The 25,931-nt window shown below is 40.6% G+C and overlaps 2 protein-coding genes across 8 annotated transcripts in view; both read right to left on the reverse strand.

The window, feature by feature from the left end:
- Window positions 1-982: 982 nt before the first annotated feature.
- thrap3b (thyroid hormone receptor associated protein 3b) lies at window positions 983-17,209 on the reverse strand. Of its 4 annotated transcripts, XM_061664256.1 has the most exons (12): window positions 16,956-16,973; window positions 16,538-16,654; window positions 10,792-10,935; window positions 7,464-8,171; window positions 6,315-6,932; window positions 5,202-5,368; window positions 4,932-5,040; window positions 4,769-4,844; window positions 3,973-4,136; window positions 3,630-3,873; window positions 3,112-3,273; window positions 983-2,209 (listed from the first exon to the last, which is right to left on the reverse strand). In XM_061664256.1, the coding sequence occupies exons 3-12, from the start codon at window positions 10,905-10,907 to the stop codon at window positions 1,988-1,990; spliced, it is 2,586 nt and encodes an 861-aa protein (XP_061520240.1). In that variant the 5' UTR covers window positions 10,908-10,935; window positions 16,538-16,654; window positions 16,956-16,973; the 3' UTR covers window positions 983-1,987. The 4 variants fall into 4 exon arrangements, with proteins under 4 accessions (XP_061520240.1, XP_061520239.1, XP_061520238.1 ...); XM_061664255.1 differs by lacking the exons at window positions 16,538-16,654; window positions 16,956-16,973 and adding an exon at window positions 17,070-17,209; XM_061664254.1 differs by lacking the exons at window positions 16,538-16,654; window positions 16,956-16,973 and adding an exon at window positions 13,638-14,002.
- Window positions 17,210-19,134: 1,925 nt separating this feature from the next.
- The window catches only part of LOC133395840 (MAP7 domain-containing protein 1-like), a 37,852-nt gene continuing 31,055 nt past the window's right edge, over window positions 19,135-25,931 (reverse strand). For all 4 annotated transcript variants that reach the window (XM_061665074.1, XM_061665072.1, XM_061665073.1 and 1 more), the window contains 7 exons: window positions 25,133-25,445; window positions 24,638-24,818; window positions 21,886-21,990; window positions 21,741-21,791; window positions 21,608-21,662; window positions 21,115-21,333; window positions 19,135-19,748 (listed from right to left, as the gene is read on the reverse strand). In XM_061665074.1, the coding sequence (XP_061521058.1) occupies window positions 19,738-19,748; window positions 21,115-21,333; window positions 21,608-21,662; window positions 21,741-21,791; window positions 21,886-21,990; window positions 24,638-24,818; window positions 25,133-25,445 (935 nt within the window). In that variant the 3' untranslated portion in view covers window positions 19,135-19,737. The remainder of the gene's footprint in view (window positions 19,749-21,114; window positions 21,334-21,607; window positions 21,663-21,740; window positions 21,792-21,885; window positions 21,991-24,637; window positions 24,819-25,132; window positions 25,446-25,931) is intronic.

Raw genomic sequence — 25,931 nt, forward strand, 5'->3', positions numbered from 1 at the left:
CTTTCAGCAGACAGACTTCCTCCCAGAGAAAACCCCCAGTTTTCCCAGCATTCCCACCGGCTGGTGTCACTGACCCTTGCAGTCCATGTTTCTCTTTCCACACAATTCCCAGCAGCCTCCCAACAGCATGGCTCGCTAGTAAAGACATGTCTGTTTGGTTCTATGAAAGAGCCATTTAGTTTAGTCAGACTGGATATGTATCGAGCTTCCCGCAGTGAATCCGAGCGACGTCCCAAGAGAGGAAGTCAATTTTCTGTTGGCAGAAGTCCTCCTCAGCCCCCCTAACCATAAAAAGGTTCATTATGCAGTAAGTGGAACGCATGGTTGTCATGTTTTGAATGGCTGAGGCTGAAGAAGAGATTGCTGTCTGGACAGAAAACACCTCAGGATAATGAGGCACCCGTGATGCATTCTGACAATTACCTCACTATTACTGTGTGACTGATACACAGTTTGCTCACATTGTGATGAGCTCTGAAATGAGGGAATTGATTATGAAGCATATTTTAAAAGAATGGATTCTATGTTCCTCTGCAGACTTGATTCTGATCTTATAGGGCAGTGGTGGGTAAAGAACAGCCTGCAGGCCACATGCAGCACGCTCGTCTAATCCGGCTCACTGAACATTTATATGATCAAAAGTCCTATAACATTTGTTTTTTCCTTTCTAAAATTGGTTCATTCAAATGTATTTATAGATTTATTTAGATGTATTTTTCAAATAATTTATCTCATTAAATTGGGTATCATAAATTGTAGACTACCCTTAAACACACACACACACACACACAAAAGGCAAGTATGTTGCATTGCAGTTATATTCCAACTCCAATAAATATATTTCTGAACAGTCCTCTTCAGTGTCATTCAAAACGGAGTATAATTTTTTTCTAATTACAGCTCTTATTTTGGATTTCAGATGGTTTAACTAACATGAGATAAATAATTTTCTAAGCATGTCAAACAATACTCTTACAACACATTTCCAATATTGAAGAAAATGAAATTTATTGAAAATTAAAAGACATATGATAGCACTTCAACAATACAAAAGTTGTTAGCTTCATATTAATCAGAAAAAAAGAACCGCATTCCCACAGTTGTTGCGTACATGCAGTATGGACAGTCAAGAGATTTTAAAGTCATTCTTAAAACATCTTGTTAAAGGTAAATTAGTTTTGTCAAATTTAGGGGTTCTCATGTCTGCTTTCATGACAATTTTAAACTGACACTTAAAAACATACCTCCACCAGAAAAAAAAAAACATTTAGCTTGTTTCCCAAGTATTACGGACAAGAGAGTTTGCAACTGTGTAATTATGTAACTTTGCTTGTAAATCAAAACTCCAAAACATAAAAAGCTATGTCCTTTGCTAAATGATCTAACAGACATGTAAACCTACATTGTAAGTATACATACTTATGTCTAAAGCAAAGCAGTTTTATTTTGGGGTGGACCTTTTACATGAAAACACGCATGTTGCGGATAATCACAGATGAAGTGGTGCTACAATACATATATTTTAAAAAAAAAAAATAATTTGGGAAGGGCTGAAAAAAAGTTTCCAAAATGGCGACAATGAGCAACTACTGATTGGTCCCGTGGGGAGAAGCATTAATTGCATTCATGCAGTTTTAACATCAAGACGTCATCGGGGGGGAAGTGTACAAGAAAATGAGCATAAGTCTCCCTCTGCTTCAAACTGCAAAAACACTTACATGGAACTGTATTTTTTTAATCATCTAAGGCACAATTTTTTTTTATTTCTTTCCTTAGGTTTTAATTGAATGATGACGCCTCAGTACTCAACAATCAACCATGTATTCATTGAAAACGACATAAAAACAGACCAATTTCTTCACTTGGGTAATAACAAGAATTAAATGATAGGAAAGAGGAGGATAGATAAGGGAGGGGGAAATGTTTTTTTTTTCTTTTTTTTTTTTAAACAAGTGTGCCAACACATGGACACAATGACGAGGGGTGTTTAGGTTTTCAGGCCTTCGTCAGCATTCTTGGTGTCTTTATGCTCCGCCTCGATGTTGTCATCTCCCATCTCCGGCTGCTCCGCGTTCTGGAACATGTCGTGGGCCCACTTAGGGCTACTGCCTCCCTTACGGTACACGAAGCGTCCCCGGCGGGGCATGAAGGACCCCCGGCCCCGCCCGCGGTTGTCCACCCAGTTTTTCTCACCGTCGCGGTCATCGTGCTGGAAATTAGACACACCATTAATCTCCGTCAGTGATTTTAGTTTCATGTTCTATATTTTGTCAGATTCCCCCCCCCCCCCCCCTCCATCTATCAAGCAGTCTTTTCAGTCAGATGGCTATTTATATAAATAGTTACAATATCAAGCACTCTATCCCAGTATTAGCCTTATAATTAAACCTGACAGGAACTAGATTGTGAAAACTTAAGTAGAATACTAAATTTCATTCAACAAATTGCTAAATGTAAGAATCTGACAAAGGACTACATAAATGTTCTTTAAAAGTGGAAACTAAACATTTTTTGGGCAAGAATATGTGCCACCACTAGTTTAAACACAGTATGCTGATTAATATTGCAGTCGTAGAATAAAAATTACAGAGATTAATTAATCAATTTTCATCCATCACAGGGGCTGCCATGTTGGGGATTATCTCCCTCTAGTGTCGACTAAAATTCAAAACCAGTGGAAATCAGTTTAGCGGACTCCCATGTATGTTGCTATAACTAGCATAACGATATGTTGATGACATGATGGTTTGAACCTGAAGTTGGAAAAATCTTGTTCAAACAATCATGTAAATCGTAGTTATGCTAGTTATCGCGGCATACACGGGGAGTCCGCTAAATTGGTCTCCGGGTTGGGTCACGTGACGTTCGCAATGCAAGCACCAGAGCAGTTATGTTTTTGGTTGACAGGAGAGTTGTCAACATTGGCTTCCTGAGATGGATGAAAATTCAATTTAATTCAATTTCCACAAACGCAAAATGATTCCGAACTCCATCTTCAACTAGTGGGGGCATATAGAACGTATTTTTGAAACAACAATAAAAAACAAGTGTTTAGTTCCCCTTTAAAACTACAATAAAGGTCCACATGGAGATGTAATGTTATTGACTCACCAAGTAATACTTCCTGCTCTTGGGCGTGTACTCAGGATCCCATTCCTCCTCTGGGGGGCGCCCTTGAGGGTTCATGTTGGCAGGGTTGCCATTGCTGCTGTTGTTGTTGTTGTTGCCTGGATAATTGCCCCTATTCCATCCTCGCCCTCTCATCCTGGGGAACTGAAAGTGGAAGAGCAAGTCACATTTCAGTCAGATGACTGTTTCGTTCAACTCTACTCACTGGAGAGAGAAGTAGAAGTGAGCAGATCAGGTGTAAATATGGGTCAACGTTCTGCAACTCAAAACAGCTATCAGATTAAGACCAAATAAAGAGCAGGCAAGTTCACCGATTTGTGCTACGTTACCTTAGGTAAAAATTCATGTAGTGCAAGAACTATGCAAGATAGAGAGTCATCATTATCAGCAGAGTCAGCCACATAATGATCCTTAGCATAAAGGGGGTGTGAACAGAGCAAGGAAGTTATAGAGAAGTGACAAAAACACAGGAAGTGAGCCAAGCACAGACGGTCACTTACAAATCCACGGCCTCTGCCTCTTTCCATGTGCTGGCCCTCAAAATCCCGTGGGTGCCCTCGGTCCCCGTGGCCACCGTAGTCCCGAGGAGGGTAGCGCTGGTGAGCGAAGCCCTCCTCAAAATGGTCCGGCCCATCTCCCATGTACTCCTTGCCTCTGAAAGGTGGTGGCGCAGTGGGGAAAGGGGACGGAGAAGATGACGACGAGGAGGAGGACGGTGAGCGATCACGCTTTTTCTTCCCTTTCCTGCAAGCAAAAGAAACATTGGGTGCGAGTTTTACAAGTGATGAGAGAACAAACTTTTTTTGTGGGGGTTTTTGACACCATGAAGGATGGTCCACTCACTTGGATTTCTTGTGGTGCTTTCCAGATTTCTCAGAGGATCTCTCTCGGGAGCCTCCGGGACTCCTGCCCGCCTCGCGCCTGTAGTCCTTCCCGGCAAACCTCTTACGCCTTTCAATGTCCAGGCGAAGGTCCATCGTGTCCCCTTTGAACTTTTTGCCTGAATCCTGCAGTGAAATGCATTTAGTCGTCAAAAAGAAGCAGTTGTCAATTCCGAGAGGTAGTTATGAAACATGACTCAAGCCCCAATGCTGGTAATAGATTTGTGAGCTGAACTCTTCATGTAAATACACTTCCAATTGACTCACATTTATCAGGTATTGTATCATCTTCAAGACCAAATGTGTACTCACAGTTAAAAGTAACTGGTGTGCATTTCAGTTACAGGCTGTAATAATACGTCACAGTTCAGTATAAAACATGAAGTACTGATGGAAACCAGCAGCATGCATCACTTAAACTGAAGAATTTAATGTTACAGCAGTTTTGTTGCTTCAATTGTTTCTTTTCATGGAAAGATACTTACAAGGTTAAGGCATTGATAAGCGTCCCATGAGAGGCTTGGACTCAGGATCATAACTCCCTTCCTTTTAGCCTTTGCTTGGGGTTGGTACATACCCAATCAATAACCATATCTCATAGGGTGCAGGCTTGCTTGGCACTTACAAAACACAATTGGGCTCTTTTGATTTAGAAATATGCATCCTTTGAAAGAAAAGCACAAAGCTGAACACTGCCGTTTTGGGTCGTCTCAAATTCGGCTGTGGAAAATGTGTCAAGTTTCTAAACGACAGGTCACCTTGAAGCTCGCCTCGTCCATATCCTCAAACAGGTGAGAGTGCCTCTTAAAGGCACTGGGGGAAACATCAATTCTCCTAAAAGAGATGAGAGCAAGTAACCTGAAAAACTGACAGCAATTTTGTGTTGAATCCTTTGTTTATGGTCAGATATGTTGTACAAACCTGTGGATTTCTGGGCTCTTCCTTGGCTTAATTTCTACCTCTGCAGCTTTTCTTTGGTACATGGCGAAGCGCTCACTTAAAGTCATGTCTGAGGAGGGGAAGTGCTGAGCTGCAAGAGCGCGAAAGAGAGGTATCAGAACCCGCAAGAGTTATTCACACACTTTCAAACACAACAGCAGTCACTACTAATGCATTAAATGGCTCACAAAATGATGTCCAGCTCATGTAGTCAAAGGTTCTGCAAGCCGGAGTGAGTTAGGAGCACTGTACCTTTGATGTAATGCACAATGGACACTATGTGCTGAGCAAAAAGCTCAGAGGGGCTGCTGCAAAGATGAGCAGACTGAATATTCTGGAAGATTGAGCGAAACTCGGGATCTTTCTTAGAGGGATTCAACAGATCTCTGGACATGAAGCGATTCTTAGCCGTAGAGGAGCTGAGAGAGAGGAATGTGAGATGACAATGAATACAAACATTTCTCTATCAGGTTCAAATTACAGTGTCTCACAAGAGTGAGTAAACATTTCACATTTGTATTGTGTAAATATTTTATTCTGTCTTTTCACGAGACAAGGCTGAATCAATAACACTGCTACAATGCAGTCAGTGTAGCAGGCAATGCTTCTTGACAAGAGACAACTCTAAAATGGTGTTTTTTTCTAGTGGCCGAGCAGCTTTAATCCACACCTCCAATCTTGTCTAACTGATTGGCTCACTTTACTCTGATTAGCTCTTGGAGAACCCGTAGCCTAAAGATTCACTTAATTTTTTCCTCCCTGTCCTGTGAATATTTACTGTAATTTCTAGTGTATAATGCACATTCCCCTCGCCCCAATTATTATTATTTTTTTTTAAAGTACGCATTATACATGGGTATAGGGGAAAATGGAAAAAAAACCTTACATCGTATAAATGTATGCCACCATCTAGAGGTTATGAAAAAGCTGTACACTTTCATTCCAATATGCCACCGCCACCTAGAGGTTATGAGAAAGCTGTAGCCTACACTTTCATTCCAACATGACAGGGTTACGTATGACTGCATATATGTACAGTTGTGCTCATAAGTTTAAGCAAAATCATGGATTGTAAAAATGCATTATACATGGGTAGAAGGGTTTTCCAAAACTTTGAGGTCGACTTTGTGGGTGCGTATTATACATGGGTGTGCGTTATACGAGAAATTACAGTACATTAAATTAAATGAAAATATGAAAACCTATTTTTTGTGTGGTATTAGTATTCTTGTGATTTATATGAAGACCACACCATATTTCATGAGTACTTTATGCAGAAATTTAAGAAATACCAAAGGGTTCACATACTTTTTCCTCCCACAGTATGTTTCCAAAAAATGTAGCAGTGGATCTGACTGGGCCTACCTTGGCATTTCTTCCAAAGAAGCAACTTTCAGTTCGAAGTCCTCTCTGGACGAAGCCAGACGTACGGGGGAATCGTCACGAGCAGGGAAGGCCCCAGGGAAGAGTGGCCTGTCCTTGCCTTTGGAAGTCACAGCAGGGGACGGACTTCTTTTGCTCTTCTCTTTCTCCTTCTCCTTCTCTTTCTTCTCCTTCTTCTTGGCCTTCTCCTCTTTCTTGCTGTGCTTGCGGCTCTGATACATCTCCTCTACCATTTTATCCAACGTCTCGGTATCGTCATCTCTGCGGCTTTTCTCCTTCAATGACGGGTAGGAGGTGGAATAGGTTGGCTCGTCCCCCCACTTCCCGAATATATCGCGAGTTGTAGGCTTGGATTTGCCCCCACTGCCTTCCTCTGTGTCCCTTTCTTTCAAGCCATGAGACTTGAGGAACTCCTCCTCCTCTTCATCAAAGAACGGCATGGTCTTGTCCTCCTTGGAGTCACCAAAAGGAACAGAGATGCTGAAGATGTCTCCAGACTTGATGCCCTTCTCTTGCTCTCTCTCAACACTACTCTTCTCGCTATCGTTACCATCTTCCTTCTCACCTGCCTGCTTTTTGCTTTTGTTTTCAGCCAAAAACCTGAAAAAAAAAACAAGCAGCCTTAAAGAGAACTGGAAAACTAGAAAATATCCCCACTAACTGACAGAACAAAATGCATCTGGGGCTGTCTAATTAGGTTTATTCTGCTAAAATGCCAAAACAAATCACCTGTGAGGGCTGATGCACCATTAGAAAGCACAACAGAAGCGATTGTGTAAGGTTTTGTAAACAACCAAAGAAAGGCAATGTTAAGTCTGAGCAACGTGACATTGTGTGTTGGGGGAAAAAGGCCATCCCAGCTGCAAACAGTACAGACGATGAGACAGTATTTATACTCACGTAATGCGCTTCTTTCTAAGTACGTGGGATTTCAATAAAGTTCCTCTCAGTGCACATCATAGGACAATTGTCATACTTAAAATCAGGAGTCCTATTCCATTTTAACCTGATGATTCATCCAATGATCTTTGGAAAAAAGCTAAAATATTTGAAAGAAAAATTACATTTTGCTGAGAAAATAAAGAAAGCAGGATTCCCATTGAGCTGGGATCAGAGATAAAACAGACATACTTTTTGAAGGCAGCAGAGATCACCGTCTTTTCTCCAGATTTCGCATCATCCTTGGAGAAGAAGCCGAAGCCGCCGAAGGAGGCCGTTTGTCCCGACTTGGGGGGACTGTCAGCAGCCGCACCTTCTTCCTTCTGAGCCATCTCTGAGCTGACTCGGCTTGTGTCATAGTCGATCCATTTACCTCCTGACGCCTTCTCGATAACGTTGCCTTCTCCTGGCTGCTTCTCCGGTTGGCCCTCATCTTGCTTCTTCTCAGTAATCTTTGAGCTTGGTTTGCCCTTGTTGCGGGGGCACGGGGTGGAGGAACGCGACCTGGAGGAGCTGGAGGGCCTAGAACGTTGCGATTGCTCGGACGACGAGCGGTCAGAGTGATGGGAGTGCGAGCGACTGGCGGAACGCTTGTTTGGCGTTTGGGAGCGTGAACGTCCTCTCCGGGGGCTGTGGGAGCGGTTGTCCTGGTCACGTTTGCGGTCGTGCCAGCCTCCGCCACCACCTTGCCAGTTAGACTTGTAGCCATAGCCGCCGCCTCCCCTGTTCTGATAGTGACCGCGAGGGTAGTAGCCTCGATTTCTTCCACGAAAGTGGAACGGCCTTCGATAGCCCCGGTTGTAGCCCCGGTTGTAGCCCCTGTTGTTCTGGTAGTCCCGGGAGGGATAATTTCGGTAGGACATAGGAGTGCGGGAACGGGAGCGGGAACGGGACCTTGAGCTGAATTAAAGCAAGAGAAGAGAGAATGTGTAGAGATACAATGTCACAATGGGGACAGAGGAACTTGTGCGAAGAACCTTGATTACATAGGGAAATGGTTTGAAATGTAATTGTCTAAACCAGTGCATCCCAGCCTTTATTGAGCCAAGAGCCTCTCTAATATCTACTCTCTCCTTTATTTCTCACCCGTTTCCCCTCTTCGTATTATTACAATATACCTACAGCGACCAGGACAATCCGCTTTGTCCTTGTCAATTGCGGCATGTTGTTTGTGGTTCAGTAAAAAATGTAAATAAAGTGGTCAATGTTGTGGCGGCACGGAGGCCGACTGGTGAGAGAGTCAGCCTCACAGTTCTGAGGACCCGGGTTCAATCCCCGGCCCCGCCTGTGTGGAGTTTGCATGTTCTCCCCGTGCCTGCGTGGGGTTTTCTCCGGGCACTCCGGTTTCCTCCCACATCCCAAAAACATGCATTAATTGGAGACTCTAAATTGCCCGTAGGCATGACTGTGAGTGCGAATGGTTGTTTGTTTCTATGTGCCCTGCGATTGGCTGGCAACCAGTTCAGGGTGTACCCCGCCTCCTGCCCGATGACAGCTGGGATAGGCTCCAGCATGCCCGCGACCCTAGTGAGGAGAAGCGGCTCAGAAAATGGATGGATGGATGGTCAATGTTGTAGGACTGCACGATTATGGCCAAAATAATAATCATGATTATTTTGATAAATGTTGTAATCACGATTATTAATCTGGATTATTCCTCATGTTAGGGAAAAATATTTATTTTTATTGCACTACTTTTGAACAAACATTATCTAACAATTTTCAGTGCAAAATGAAATATTAAAATACAAATGCATGGTAGATTAATACAAATAAATGTATCCCCCAAAAACTTCTATTTAACCAAGGAATAATTGAATAAATATGCTATTACAAAGTGCAATCACGAATCACAACTTAATGGAAGCAACTACAGTTCATGCATAAAAAGCAATAACATTAGGCTGTAAGTTTAATTTTTCTGCTTGACCATTGGTCAGTCGCGCAACGCTCACAAACTGCAAAGAACAAGAGTTGTGACTTCCCTCTCTATTTACATCCGCCGTTTTTTCATCGCAGTCAGGCTAGCCGAAAAGTTGAAGGGAGCCGCTACAACGGTTGTTAACAGTGTCTTACCGTGACTTCAAAATAAAAGCTTCATATTACTACATTGGACGTGAATGCCATTTTAGACTTTTATTTTTAAATTGGCCCCAGAGCGCAGTACAGGCAGTTAATGAAGCCTTAACCATTCGTTCGCCCCCTGGTGGCTGGCTGACTAGGTTGCGGGCACTGCTGCACATGAAGCACTTTTCATATGCAACAGTGCCTGCATTTTAAATGTAAGAAATCGATTGTGCTCATTTAATAGTGTCAGTCAAAATCGCGATCACAATTAAAATTTGCTTAATTGTGCAACCCTAACATGTTCCGTTACAAAACATTTCCTGATAACGCAGTTTTCCCATTGCAGTGCGCTGGTTTGTGTGCGTACGGGTGAGTCCCCAACTATATTCATGTCGTGATTGCCCAGTTCAGCGGGCCAAAAGGGCACCATAAAATATCCAACCCACCAACCCACCTGTGTGTCAAGCAAATGCACACTCGAGGTGAAAAAGCACCTACATTTACATCTTGCACTTGAAGATATATTTAATGATAAACATCATATTTGGGCCTTTAGTGTTCACACGTGTGGGTTGGAAGAGGACTAAAGTGAGTTGATGCAAATGACTTCACGTCACCTTGTCTGCCACTTTCAATAGTGATACAATCTACAGCAACCCTTCATTTAGTTAAACACAGAGTAGTCGATAGCGATGCAAATCTACATTTACTTTAAGGCCGCTGTGACAATAGCAGGGATTTTTTCTACATATAAAATTTGAAGGAGGGCCCCCATGCCTAATTTCAGCACAGGCCATCTACAGCTTTAAAACGTCGCAGATCAATACTGTTAACTGACCAGTGTTTTACTTGTTGGCTGTCATCTTCAATCGCGGTACTACAACGACGGCATGGCACTGTATCATGAACAGTCGCAAGTCTGTCCAAAAACAGTCAAATGTCTCAAGCAAAAGGGGCCAAACCACACAAGCCATGAACCTATTATTCACTTATGCAAGTGGTTGCTTGTTTGAAGGTAAATTATGTAATTTAATGGATTTTAGAAAATGTTAAAACTCTATATATATATATATATAATATATATATATATATATATATATATTATTGTGTTTGTTTGCGCCAGCGGGGGCAGCATATGCATGTGTGCGAAAAATCTGAGTGATACCACCTTAGTCACAATTTGATGCGAATCTACAGCAAACCTACTTTTGATTCAAGGCTGCTAAATATGATCTGATGTAAATTCAGTTGCAGTTGAAGAAAAAAACAAAAAAGGCCATTAACTGCTAAAAATGACGAGCCCATCTCTTGTGAGTCACTCTGGTACACAAATAGCCGATTTTAAGTCCAACCCCAAATAATAAATCACAATAACTGAAAAGGATGTATATGATAAAATAACCTCATAGGAACTAGATTCAGGTTTTGACCGGATGATTGGAACTGGAGTTACCTGTAGCGACGTTTTCTAGATCTTGAGCGGGAGCGGCTTCTAGATTGAGATCTAGATACAGATCTAGACCTGGACTTTGATCTGGAGTTGGAACGGGAAGGTGAGTAGGGAGCCATTTTAGCCCTTATTCCAGATTAAAAATCCCTGAAAAAGAACGGAAACCGATTAATGTGTAAGGTGCTCCTCAATGCTGCAGTGACTATTTGCCTACCAAATGTGCAACGGGGGAGTCAAATACTCGGGGATAGTGCAAAGGTTAAAATGTTGAGTAACAGAAGTGCTTCAAATCAACACAAGAAGTGACCCATTTTAAATCAGGTCTGTACAGATACACTCTGATAGGCCTACAGCGCGACACACTGTCACCTGTTATTTAAAAAAATAAATAATAATAAATGTTTAAAAAAGCCCAAAGTCCTTCACTTTTCATTTTCCATCAGGAAGCACACGTGACCTTAAACTGTCTGATAAACTTGAAATCATAACCGGTGTGGCGAAGACACAAAGAGGCCAACAGGTTGGACAGAGAAATGTTGCAGCAGCTGCAACAACATGCAAACATATGGACATGAGCAGGCAGCACAATGAGACTGAGCGGCGCTTCTGTGCACACAATATGCGCAGCACACAAGTAGTACTCCCAAAGGCAGGCTGTTCTTAAGACAATACTGGATAAAACTTACAAATTGTAATTTCATTTAGGGTCTTTCATCTGCAACAACCACAAAAGAGGTCTTCAGGTTGTCAAGATGGTGGTGTATATATGCACAAATGTCAACGTACAATAAAGTGTGTACATGAATCACTGGTCAGGGTAGGAAGATAAAAAAAATAAGGCTCACTATAAGTACAGCTGATCCTCCTAGTAATTCTGGGCCTCTCTCTGATTTGGTCATATTTCAAAAACTATTTTAGAAAATATTTAAACAAGACCCAGCTTCAAACTGCTAACATCGGAAATCTATTACTAACTTTACAGGCAATGTTAAATAACTACAGATCTATTATGCATACATAGGACGCATATGAATTGATGTTTCATACACTACATATTTCATGTACTACAAATTCAGCATTGTCTGCATCTATATATCAGGCAATAATATTAAACTTCCCACATTACTGTAGCACAATTGGGCTATACCTATTCCTCACCATTTACCAACATGCAACATCATCCGTTTATTTTTTAGATTTTTTTTTTTTTTTTAAATTCAGCCTTCATCAATGCTGCTGTTTTGGTTTGTGCTTTGTTTGTTTGTTGGCGTTTGTGTGTGAATATCGCTGGTGTGACGAAAGTACTTATCTAACATTTTAACAATCATACAATTTAAAAAAGTATGACTATAAAAACAAAAGTTATGTAATGTTTGACACTCCTAGTTTACAGTAAAACAAGAGAATAACATATCTTATAGTTTAGCAAGCTATAGTCCACTAGCTTAATACTAACATAATGCAAAACGCTACAGAAGGCATTAATAGCATTAATGCTGCTGTATAAACCTCGAAACTATTGAAACATAAACACCACAGCAACACATATACCTCCTGCATCAAGTGGAATAGCATTATTCTGTGTTACTAAGAAGTATTATATTAGAGTGTAATTTATTCCATGTTCAATAAGATTGTATTTTTGAACATTTGATTGTTGGTTCGACACCGAATCAGTGTTATATATGAGTCAAACTTGTCATGTTTAATAGAAGTTTGTGGTTTCAACAATATCTCATTAAAATAAAACACTTTCATTAAAATTGCAAGACGTAAGTGAATTACTCTGTCTGAAAAAAAAAGTGGTACTCTGTCTGAAAAAAAAAGTGGTATCAGAAATGTCTCAAACGCAGTTGAAGTCAGTAACATTTGCATTTTGTCGCAGGTTCCCTTTGACAAAATGGCCTTTTCACCCAATGTGGTGGAATGCCCAAAGAAAACAAACGGTCGCTATGGGCTTCGCACTAGTCGTCATGACACTCATACCATTTTGTCCACAAGAAAGAGCACACAACCAGTTTAAAAGGCCCCTTACTCTTCCACACCCGAAGCGGACTTTTTGAGGGCATCGTTGCACAGTGGATGAAGCCGTTGAGTGGCCATTTTGAGTCGTGGAAACAGGCCAACAAGCGCATTTATTATTTACACGCACAAAAACAGACTACTTTTGTTTTTCATGCATGAAATGGTTGCCAGTATAAGCCCTTCGGGCGCTATGTACGCCCTTCAATAGAATGAATAAGGACAGGCTTTCACACGCTTTATCTAGCGGATGTGTAACCAAACGCCATTTCTCCATTCCGCATTATAAGATGGTGAGGATCTAAATACACCATTTCCACCATGTGGGTCTTAAAACAGCCGTGCAATGTCTTTGAATAGCTTGATATCCGTCTACCACCCAACACAAGCTTCATTGCAATCCACGCTGTAATGACGCATTAGTCTGACGCTAAGAGGACATCGAGTAACGCTTCTTAAAATCTGATCACAGTGCACTACACTTTAATAAATAAAGTATAAGTGTACGTATTGTACGCATAACATCAATCCACCGCTGTATTTGTCATCGTGCTAACACGTGCTGCAAAGACTCGAGCACGAGAAGATCGGATGCTATGACGTATTAAATGTATACAGAAGCAGATGGTTGACAAAATAAGAATGCACATTTGTAAATACATGCAGACCAATACTCGATGCTGAAACCGTCGATGCCGTTCCCGATTGCTTCCGTGAAATACGACCATTGACTAGAAAACGTTAATAAACCCTTTTACCTCTTAAGTTAGCCATTGAACATTTTAACATTTCGAACAGGAACGACATCTGGGAGCTGGTGTAATTACCTGTTCGGGTTTTGAGAATAATTTGAGCCGTATGTGCGTCGACAGCAACCTTTGTAGGCCGCGCTTCGTTCGAGCTCTGCTTCCTTCCTGTATTTTTCCGTCCCGGGTACAATGTAGCAAAGAAGCTAACTAGCTCGCCGCGAGCAGCAGCTGCGCGACGAAGCACGCGAATAAAGTGACACCTCTTCGCCCAAAATAGAACCTGGGAATGTCGAACCAAACTAAGTTAGACATATACGAGGCAAAAACATTTTTTTTTGCTTTCCGATTGCAGCTCGTGTGCGGCTTCGAGGATTCGAGCGTTCTCAGCAGCCGACCGTCGACAGACAGCTTAGCTCATGGACGCTATAGATCCAAGTCTCGCGAGACTTATGTGACGAAGTAACACGGGTGATGAATGACAGAATGAAGTTAATAATAATAATAATAAAATGTGTAAGTAAAATGCCTTATTTTAATAATAATTGTTTCACATTTTTTAAAATTTAAAATGTAATTAATTATGATTAATTCCCCAATTTTTATATTAAATGTAGGGATAAGTAATGATTATTTTAAAATAATTTTTTATTTTTATTTTTAATTAATCAATATATTGGATTAAAAAGGAGTTGTAAATTTCCATCCCTTTATTCAAAAACAGGAAATTATTTCAAATTGAAAGTGCAGAAAATTCACAAACCTAAATTAATTATGATTCAATTACTGGTTTGGTCGGTAACTTGTCAGAAAATAAGCAAAAATGTTGATAATTGTTTTCCTCAGTAAAAGCAGATGTTTGCAACTGTTTTATTTTGATTAAATACAAAGATATTCAGTCTGCTTTCATGGAGGACTATAGAAATCGGGGAATATTTGCTGCTGCAATGAGAATGGACAATTTTAAGTTAAACAATGTCTCCGAACGAATAATCAGTTATCAAAATGGTTGTCGATTAATTTGATAATTGATTAGGTGTCCATTAATCGATTAATTGTTGCACCTCTACTTTAATGTAGTATGTAACGTTGTTTACTAATACTTTTTTTTAATATATAACCAATGAATTAACCAATTATGTAAATGACTAAATATTACAAATTAATCTTATTTTCTCCAGATTAGATTATTGTAACCCACTTCTCTCCGGTATCAGTCATCACTCCCTTGCCTTCATCTTGTCCAGCTAAATTGCCCACTGAGTCAAACTGATTTTGTATTTATTCATTATTCCTCCAAGGGATATTCAGCTAACACGTTGCTTCCAACTTTGTTTTGCAGACCACATGGCAGACTAGATGACACGCATGCAGCCACGCAAGGAGAGATTCAGTGCGCAAAATAAAAAGTGCGAAAGTGGTGCGCAAACAGTGCTGCATCTCTTGAGTTGGGGGCTGGGGACGGTGCCTTGCTCAAGGGAAAATGTGTGGCGCATTATGAATCGTAAAATACGACAACGGAGACCCCGGACTGTTGAACAGCTGAAGCTGTACATGAAGCAAGAATGGGAAAGAATTCCACCTACAAAGCTTCAACTATTAGTATCCTCAGTTCCCAAATATTTATTTTTAATGTTGTAAAAAGAAAAGGGGATGTAACACAATGGTTGAGTTTAAAAAAAATATTATTACCGTAATTTCTCGTGTATAATGCGCACCCATGTATAATACGCACCACCAAAGTTGACCTTTAAAATTTTGGAAAAACCCTTCCATTTTTACAATGCCGGATTCTGCTTCTACCCATATGATCAAAATATGATTGTCTGTATTTTGTTAGGTTTTTTTCCAAGAATTATTCTGAAGTTAAGAACTTTATTTGAACACGTAATACTTTCTCCTTATTTACTTGCTCTTATTTTGAAATTCACAGCCCTACTTTTATTTAGTGAATGAGAAAACACACAGTTGTGCTCATATATTTGATTACCCAGGCAGAAGTTGTAAGATGGGTACAATTCTTTAAAGAAAACATGAAGGACCAGGCGAAACACATTTAATTTAATTTTAATGGGATTCAAATTAAACTGTCAAGCATTTCAGAAAAGCATTATCAATAAACAAAACATAACCATAAAGAAATTAATGGTGATCCTGTCAACAGAAGCCCAACGTGTCAAAAATACTTCACAAATCAGCACAGCACGCAGTGGACGGAGTCCGCTCTCATTGACCTCTAACCAATAGAAGCAAGCGGTTCTTATTAACGCTCATTTTCCTTCGCAACGCAAGTGTTTGACACTTGAACGCATCGCAGTTATTATTAACAGTGACAAGCTCTCCTTTGGCTTCTTTGTCAGACTGCACATGTCTCCTTGTCTGTCACTCACCATTATGGGCTGTTAACGGTCTCGCTCAGAGGCGTGGATACCGACTAAGAAGGATGACTTTGACCGAGGAGGTCAAGTCAAGTCAGTTCAAATTAAAAAAAAAAAAAAAAAAAGGCCTAAATTCTACTCTCAGTGGAACTTAAGCTTAACAACACGATATAATTCTACATACATGGTGAGAATTGAATGTTTTAATATTTGTGGCATAATTTATCTTTTAATGCAAAACAGGTGGTTGGAAAGCAGTGGTGGGAAGTGACAAAGTACAACAAATTACGTTGATTTTCCTGGTACTGTATCTTTACTTTCCTTGAGTATATACTTTTCTAATGACTTCTCACTTTTACTCCCTGCATTTGTAAAGAGATAGCTACTTTCTAACCCTTACTTTGTCAAAATAGGCTTACTTTTTTCTACTTCCACAGATGACGACACGACGTAGTCATCAGCGGTCATGACTGATTGATTGATTGATGGATTGACTGATTGACCGCAGTGTTATAACCAAGCAATGAATATTTGAACACAAACGGTAGGGCAACAAATGTAATATATATAAATGTAATATATAGATAATATAATAATACTCACAGGCATGTATTCTTTATCCTCTGCGAAGAAGGACTAATATTACTGTGGCTTGAATAGGAGTAACTTGTACGTAAATCTTTATGGCTGTAGTATACTGCCGCAGATGAAACATAGGTGCTACAACAGAAGGAGCAGCTCAATGTCCATTGAATTAAAGCAAAACATGTCAAAAACTGTTTAATTCTTTACATTCTATAAATTTTAATTCATTACATTCTATCAATTTATGCCACTACTGTATGTTTTTACTACGCACGCTATTATAAAGTACTTATTTTTTCTGGAGCGGAATGGATTAATTAATCAATTAATTAGATGATCAGAAAATACAATTTTACAAATATGTTGAATATCATGTATGAGAACAAAGCCATGGCCAACTAACATACCCAAGTCATTAAAAATGAGAAATACTTACAATAATGTGTTCCTTCATGCTTCTTCAATAGTTGTATCATGACTAAACATAACAGCACACTGCTGTACACACATGGCATGCAAGAAGTAAATGTTGAAAACAGAAAAGTCTTACCTTGCAGGGGAGAGTAAAAAGGCCACAAGCAAGAAAGAAGTGATATGTTATTGTTTCTGCATTTATATAGAAAACAAAACAGAGGAAGAAGAAGGTCCAGTGAAAGGTGTTGCCAGCCTGCACGCAGCCGACTCAACTGAGTGACAAGCACTTACTGAAAGCGCATCTGATCTATAAATAGTCCACCCTGAGAAGGCATTCCAATAAAGTGGCGATGCATCGGGGACAACAAATCCACGAGATGAGCACATCGACAGCTCGTCATCACGTCAACACCCCCTTACTCTAACAGAATATTTCCATGCACAGAACATATCAATACAACTATATCATTCCAATACTACTCAGTGCGATAATGTAAACCCGCAGATTTCTCCCTGACTTATGTCGTAAACTTTGTTTAAATTACTGTGCCGGTCTCTGATCCTTTAATTGCCCCAATGGGGGTATAAATACTGTAGTTTTCTGATTCTACATAAAATTATTATAGTCGCCAAATGTTTTAGCATCTGATGCCACAATAGTTTGCTTACCTGATTCCTTACATTCTACACTCTATGTATTGCAATGACAACAAAGCTAGTGTTTGGGACCAAGCCCTGCTGTAAATAGTGAAAATCTGCAACTACTTGACGCCCCTCCCCTTATAACTGCCTATAGATGCCACAAGATGGAGGCAGGGCACTGCTTTTGTCTAAATAAGTCAACATTCTTCAACATCGTACCTTGAGACCAGGATGCCAAAATATGGTGGCAAAGCATCATCTCTGTAATTAAGCTCCTCAACTCACTTCAATATAATTCCTTTGCACCAAGTTGCCACAAGATGGCAGTAAGCACTTCTTTTGTCTACATAAAGCTTCTTAACTCACTTTAACATAGTTCCTTGGCACCAAGATGCGACAAGATGGCACCAAAGCAATGCTTTCAGTGCTTTGGCCTGAGCACAAAAACAGTGAATGGGTGATTTTTCCTGCAAATAATGGAGCACCCCCCCCCCAAAAAAAAATAAAAAACAGCGACTAGGTGAATTTTCAAATGCCAAACCACCACTATTCGAGGAGTCACTGTGTTATAGTCAGTTCTTCTTTGTTTGTCAGAATTAGTAGTAATTAACGCACACAAAAAATAGAACTGTACACAAACTATAGTATATGAACGTAATTAAAGAAAGTGAACATTTACTTCTGTCTAAACAGACACAATATTGGAATTGATATGAATTTGACATGGAGAATTGCAGTCTCTAAAATTTAGGGCTTAAAGGTTGAAACAAAGACTTGTATATCACGCATGTGCACCGTTAAGCAGTAGTAAGGAAAGCAAAGCAGTTGAGGAGTGGAGGAGAAGCTTTGCACGCAGAGCTTTGGATGGCGTTCTAATTGTGGCCACGGAAAGCAGAGCAGAGCAAAGACAGACAGCACACGTCACCCTGCAGCTGGCATTCAGCACACATTCGCAGCTCGTTGCCAGGTGAGACAAGGCCCAGTGTAGTATGTTAGGAATTTGAGATACAGGTACGTACCACATGAATAGCCCACAACGGCTTATAATTTGATTGCTAACAGGGAGCGGGGCTGTAAATCTCATGTACAGACCTTTAACATGCAGCTGAGGTCATTTAACCTCTCTGTGCAACGTGAAACTACAGCCAGACAAATTCAGCAAAAGGACATCTGTTCAACGCGGACACAACATTAGGTACACCAGCACTATCTAATGAGATGGAATACAAGAGCAAATCTTTTTTTTTTTTTTTTTAAAAGCAAAACCTGATTTTAGACTTAAATTTGGGTATGGCTGCTACAAATGGAAAGCCTGACTCCATTTTGTGTCGGTGCTTCCATCTACTGGAATGTAATCACATGACACTACTGTTGGCTTCAGCAACTGAAATTTTCCATTAAAAAAAAGAAAAAGGGAGTAGGTATCCTAATAGATTTACAAGGTAATAAAAAAGGATACTCAGCTCCACATCTCCCGTTTCTCAAAAATATGATGCAGAATCTACCACCGACTTTTATTTGTAAAAAAGAAAAAGAATGCAGAGACGCTTTGCTTCCCTTCCATAAAGCTTTATTTCACAGATCCCCTGCAGCAGGAGGCCTATAGGCAGCCAGGCTCATTATACATTTACATAGACTTGTCTGTGGCCTGTCCATACAATGCTCCTCATGTTAAATAACTCAACATTTCAAGACGACAAAAACAACAAACACACATTGTTCAACTTAACAATATCAGAACAACGGTAATAATAACCACCATTGTCAAACAGGATGTCTTTTTCCCCCAGGGGTCTTATACTGTATTTTCAAAAAATTCAGTCATCTTTAAGGTGCACTGTAAAATCTGCATGTGACATTTCAATAAAACTTGCACCAGAACACATGTTGAAGACAGAGAATACTGAATGATATATTTTTGTCATTCTTTTGGATGAGTGCCCCCCCGCCCCCAACCCTCACCCCCCTCCTCCCCCTCTCCCGCTCCCTCCTTTGTCCTCCGTATCAGATTCTGCATGTTGTCATGGAGTCAGCACAGGCATGTTGTTTGTTTGGCACACTATTTTTAGTTTTTCACTGTACGTATAAACAGTTGTGGTGTGGCATGAATCTCTATGGTGAAGCGGAGACATAAGGCGAGTGTTCATGGTTGTGTCGGGGAATCACAGGACCTCTGCAAGGGAAAGGCGAGACACATGAGGGAGAGACTACTGTATGTCTTCAATATCTTCATCTACTAAAACTGATTCTCAAAGAGCGGTAGAAGTAGCACTAGTAGTACAGGACAGAATCGCTCTTCAGTTGTATTTAACTTTTAAGTTCAAAACATTGGCATTTGATCTTTAAAAATTGTTTGTTTTTAACCATTACGTGCAATATATTTTAACTGAATGAGTAATTAAGTACAGTTTTTTTTATTTGACTATATTTAAGCCAATTTCTTTATCTATTGTATTAAGCATCTTCGTGTGTTAGCGGGCTAACAATTTCAAAATTTGTAAACATAAAACAACTGAAATGAACATAAGTGATAAGTTTGGGATTCACTGCCTAAAATCACTCAGATGATAAAAGTTGATTAGTAAAGATGGAACATACAATTTTGTGTAATTCATTCATTCTTTTACATTTGTCTGTTCATTTTTTCCTAAACATATTATTTGTGTTATTTACTTCCCTCCAATTTTCCAAAACTTCCTTAAAATTGTGAGGGACTAAGTCTTGTACGGGTCCATCAACAGCTTAAGACAAATCAATGCCTATTCCGAAAACTACATTTTCACCACCATCAGATAAACAAAACAAAAAAAAAAACCCCACGAAAGGCTATTGTTCCCACACACACTTTAAATACCTAACTGAGCCTACTCGAACCCTGTTGTGAACGAAAACAGCAGCACCGCGGGCCAGCCCCGGCCCTCCATATCATTTTATGTGGGCCTAAAAAGCTTGCCAGAATTTTACCTTACCATCAGTTAAAAAATCAATTGCACCTAATCAATTGTTTGGAATTCTGGAGCTTCTAAACCACGGGTGTCGAACTCATTTTTGTCGTGGACCACGTTGTAGTTTTGGCTTCCCTCATAGGGCCGTTATGACTCTGAAGCCATATAAATGAATTATCACCTCATAAAATTACATATACACAACAAATTGATGGATAACTTGTTTTGAAATCAGAAGGCACAAAAAAAGTGTTCAACTATTATTGAATTTCTTTGAAAAGGGGGATTGGTTACAAAAAAATGCTTGCAATATCCCAATAAATCAAGCTGTGGGCATTACAGTAAGTAAGTATACTGTAAAAACCTAGGAAATAACAATTGCTTAAAATTTTTTTCACAATTTTGCAGGGGCGCGGACGATGAACAATGATATTGCAAGGAAACACTGTACTGGTAATATTGTTTAATATTATTGTAAAAATGCACTGGCCCAAATAAAGGCCTTCATCAAGGCCCAATCTCCTGCAAATGCCTTTTTCGCGATGACTAATCCAATAATAAGTGTTTTAGTCTATCATCACTTTTGCTGTGTACCTGCCACATGCTGAGGTTTCATGGGGGCTGTTTTGATCAGGAAGGGCTCTCCTCCCGTGACCAGTCCACTCTGGGGGGCAGCGGGGTTGGCGCTGCTGTTCAGCTGCATCATCTGATCGAACTCGCCGTTGGCCGACACGCCGTTCTGATGACCGGCGGACTGCACTCCGTTCACGACAGGACCGGAGGAGCTCGCAGCAGGTTTCAGCAGGTTTTCGCCTGTCACAAAGATGATATTGTGAAACAAATCCAGAAATGGAAAATAATCATTCGGGTTCTGTTTGGAATAACTCCCCATCCACTATTTAGTGCCGTGTATCGTGAGTTTGCCATTTTCTAGTGCTGTTGGAGGCCCACCCGAGTAGTGTTCAATAACTACTTTTCATTTGACTGATAAGGGAACTATGAAGTCCACTAAATAAAAATCTCTATGGAGTAAACAGGGAGTGGGGAATGGGTGAAATATTCCAAACAAAGCCGAGATGTCAGCTACCTATACTGAGGTCTGTGTCTTTTCCATCAACCTGTGGAGATGCCTTCACATCCTTCTGTAAAGAACACAAGAAGGATGTTATCTTGACGAGACAAATGGCCACTTGGTTTTATTTGAAAATAACTATGCCAACTTTTTCTCCGGCGTCGCTCTTGCGAGTCCTCTTCATGATCTCCTCAAGACGCTAGAAACACAGCAAACAAACAAACAAAAACTTAGATGTTCCTTCCTCCAGATGAAGGACTATGATAAACTTTTAAGGGCGAGCTTTTCTTCACCTTCTTTCTCTCTAGTCGCTCCTGCTCTTCTTTTTGGAAGTGTTTCTCCCTCTCCATGCGCTGCTGCTCGGCCTCTTCGCGCGCTTTAGCCTCGGCCTCCTCCCTCTTTAATCAGATTAAAATGAACACACATGTAAGGAGCTTGTCAACGTAATGGAATTTTTGCTTTGCTTTGTTATAACTGTTTTCTTATTGCTGTTTTTAAGTATTTTCTATTGAATTATTATAATGCTTATTTTTGAAAGGTGCGAGTAAGCCAGAGTACCGGGGGGGGGAAAAACACGCAAGCACGGGGAGAACTTGCAAATCCACACAGGAAGGTTCTGAGATTTGAACCCAGAACCTAAGAATTGCCCACACTAAAGTGCTCCTCTGCTATTAACTCTTCGCTTCCCCTTATAACAAAATTATTTTATTCATATATTACAACTTTAATCTTGATCTACCTGTATATCCATCCGTCCATCCATTTTCTGTACGGCTTATCCTCACTAGGCGTGCTGGAGCCTATCCCAGCTATTTCCCGGCGAGAGGCAGGGTAGACCCTGAACTGGTCGCCAGCCAATCGCAGGGCACATATAAACAAACAACCATTCGCACTCACATTCACACCTACGGGCAATTTAGAGTTGCCAATTAACCTACCGTGCATGTTTTTAGGATGTGGGAGGAAACCGGAGTACCCGCAGAAAACCTATGCAGGCACGATGAGAACATGCAAACTCCACACAGGCGGGGCCCGGGATTTGAACACGGGTCCTCAGAACTGTGAGGTGGATGTGCTAACCAGCCATATATATAGTGTGGACAAGCGGTACAGAAAAGGGTTGGATATACAAGTCTTTACTTCAAATATACTGTATACAATCACTGTTTCTGGAAAATATACAATTTCCATAATATAAAATTGTTTTTAAAAATACAAAGTTTTATCGTGACAATATAAAAAAAGCTCTTGAAAATGTAAAAAAAAAAAAAAAACAACTTTTATATACCGGGTGATTGAAAAGTAATTCCATATTTTTAAGTACTTAAGTTTCTGAACTATAAGTCTTACAAGAAATGAACAAGAGAAGAAAGCGTATCGCATGGAGTTTTATTTAAAATTCGATGTGAGCGGCAGCATTAGCCACCAGTTTCTCAAGCCGCCTGGGAACCGCATTAACTGATTTCTCAAACATCTTTTGTGGGATGGAAGACATAACTTCTCGTATTCGCCCTTCAAGTTCTTCCAAAGTCGTTGTTGCCTTTATTCTCATATTATTACTTTAAACTAAAACAATATTTTTTTTAAAAAGTGTAAAATATATACAACTATGACATTTCATCTTGAAAATAAAAAATATCTAAAAAATATGACTTTTTCCCCTCATAAGAGCATCTAATATAATGATAATGGCAATGATAAAATGTTTTCTCTATAAAATACAAAGTTATTCTTGTAAAATCTCGAAAATATATTTAAAAAATGATCTCAAAAGTGAAAAACTGCCTCGTAAATAAACGATTAAAATCGCTGTATATATTTTTTCTTTTCAGAGTGGCCCTGATCTGATACTCCAGGATGCTTTATGCTGCCAAAAACATTTCTGCACATCTCCACCAGGGGGCAGTGCATGGTCAGCCACTTCTGCAGCCTTCACGCCACGGCGGTTGTATACAGCACATAAGTAATAAGCTCCATTACATGCTTCACTGAGTATTTACAATCAGCACCAAGCAGGCACAAGTGCCCAAGGGAGCTATGCCATCAAACCTATCATGTATTCAAACTGTTTAATTCTGCTATCTCCATTTTGTGGGCAGGCTAAAATACAGTAGATATGGGCAGGTATGTCATATTTCTAAACAGTGCCCAACACCTTGAAGAGGATAAATAAGATTCCAGCCAGCCTCGATCACTGTCATGTGGGACAATGGATCCATTCAAGGAGAAAAGGGGAGCCAAGGATAGCAGAGAGCTAGGGTCCTGGCGTACACTGACGCCGCTTGTCTGCCCATCAGCCCACCGCAGGCGCTGAGGCGAAGGAGACACAAGCAACACAGGCCCGTCACTATCTCGTCCATCACAATGGCTCCCTCAGCCGCCACCCAGCACTCTTATGGAGGTCACCAGCTGGCATGTGCCCGGGCAGACAAGGGGCCTGTCTGACTATTAGGGCTCACGTGCCACGCATCTAATCCATGACAGCAGTGTACATATTTACCCCCTTTTTTTAATCTGCCTACATGCCAGACAGCTCCGGCATCCTCCTATGCATTAAGCAGCCCAGATGGTAAATGGCCTCTCAGCATGGTGGCGGTGTTCACTGGTTTCCATGAGCCTTAATGGAAATTTGAAGGCTTTACAGTACCAACAATATTTACATTTTCATAATATTGGAGACCAGCAGCGGACACTGCCTTCCTCATTTATAGCTCAAAGGCAAAGCATCATATGCAGCCACGGCAACACAAAGCACGCGGAGGAGGTGTGGCTGTTTTTGTGGACAAATACTTGAATTGAATTATAAAGCGATAAATAGTATGACAACTGTTATTGCCATCTTATTAAAATACACAACAAATGAAATTTTTCTGTAGAGAAGAGAAAAGAAGAAATGCAGTAATAAGCTATATATTTTTAGTTTGTTTTAGTATTGTTTGACTACTGTACTTTGATTCGTTTCATTTTTAAATTCTTATCGCGTACTACCACGTATTCAAAATAAAGCAGTCATTCATTCATTCGTTGGTTGGTTCAAGCACTGACCTGTTTCTGCAGCCTGTCGTTCTCCTCCTGCTCAGCTCTGGCTCGCTCCTCGGCCTCCTTCTCCTCTTCAGCTCGCTGGGCTTCATCCCTCAGACGCTGCTGCTCTGCCATGAAGCGAGCCTCCTCCTCTCTGCGCTTCCTCTCCTCTGCATCCCGCGCCATCGCCTCCTCCTTGAGGATCCTGAGAGGATGCATCCACTTTACACAGTGTTCATATAAACAGTGGTGGAAAGTAACCAAGTACAATTACGTAAGCAGATGTTTTCAGGAATATGTGCTTTACTTGAGTTTCAGTTCTTCTGATGACTTTACTTTTACTCTGCTTTTGAAAAGAGATATGGGTATTTTCTACTTGTTACTGGAGTTGAATCAGTCCTTCTACTTTTACCAGTCTTCTTAAAACAAGTATCTGTACTTCTACTTAAGTATCCAGTGTGAGTACTAATGCCACTTTTGCACATACATTATGGCACATATTGGATTACTCCAGCTGACCTATTCTTGTGCTCTTGCTCCTGCCGCTCCTGCTCCTCTCTCTCCCGCTGCTCCCGCGCTTGTCTGCGTTTTCCGGCCAGGACGCGAGCGGCTTCCTCAGGGTCGTTGGTGCCGGCCGATGGCCTGCCGGCCGCCGTGACTGGTGGCGTGACAGTGACAGCAGGGGCGGCGGGATTGCTTGCGGAGTTGACTGCGGGAGAGGCAGCTGGAGTGGGGAGCTCTTCTTTAGCTGCAGCACCAGCTGAGGCCTCAACAACTGGTGGGCTGGGGGCGGGAGATGCAGTTGGTGCAGCAGCCGAGACATTACTGGAGTCTACAGGAGAGGAAAGAGAGGTAAAGGTGAGTAAAGATGTATTACTAAGGAGACAAATGTCCAAAGCTGTGCTCAAGTACTGTGAGGCTGACTAATCCGTATACGCAGAATCATTAGGTATACCTGCACATTCTAATCATGAGAGCAAATACAAGAACTACACTGCAAGCACACAATTAACAACACCTCAGTTAATTGACACTGTGTCAGAGATATGAATTTAACGATACATTTTTGGGGTTACACTTTTCAGTCATCTAAAACTGTAACGCATTATATTGTCAGGTGTTTCTTGTATTTGATGCTTTTTATGAAGCCAAATAAGGACATTTAAATATTGGGGGGGGGTGTAAATACTTGGTAAAGAGGCTCAATAAATTAAATATTGTAAAAATGTTCATTTGTCACTGTTCAATTCAAAAAGTGAAACTTATGTATTTTACATATTCCGTAAACACATTGGAAAATACTTAACAGAAGGCCAAT

This window comes from Phycodurus eques, chromosome 20, assembly GCF_024500275.1.
Source record: "Phycodurus eques isolate BA_2022a chromosome 20, UOR_Pequ_1.1, whole genome shotgun sequence".
Classification (NCBI taxonomy): domain Eukaryota; kingdom Metazoa; phylum Chordata; class Actinopteri; order Syngnathiformes; family Syngnathidae; genus Phycodurus; species Phycodurus eques.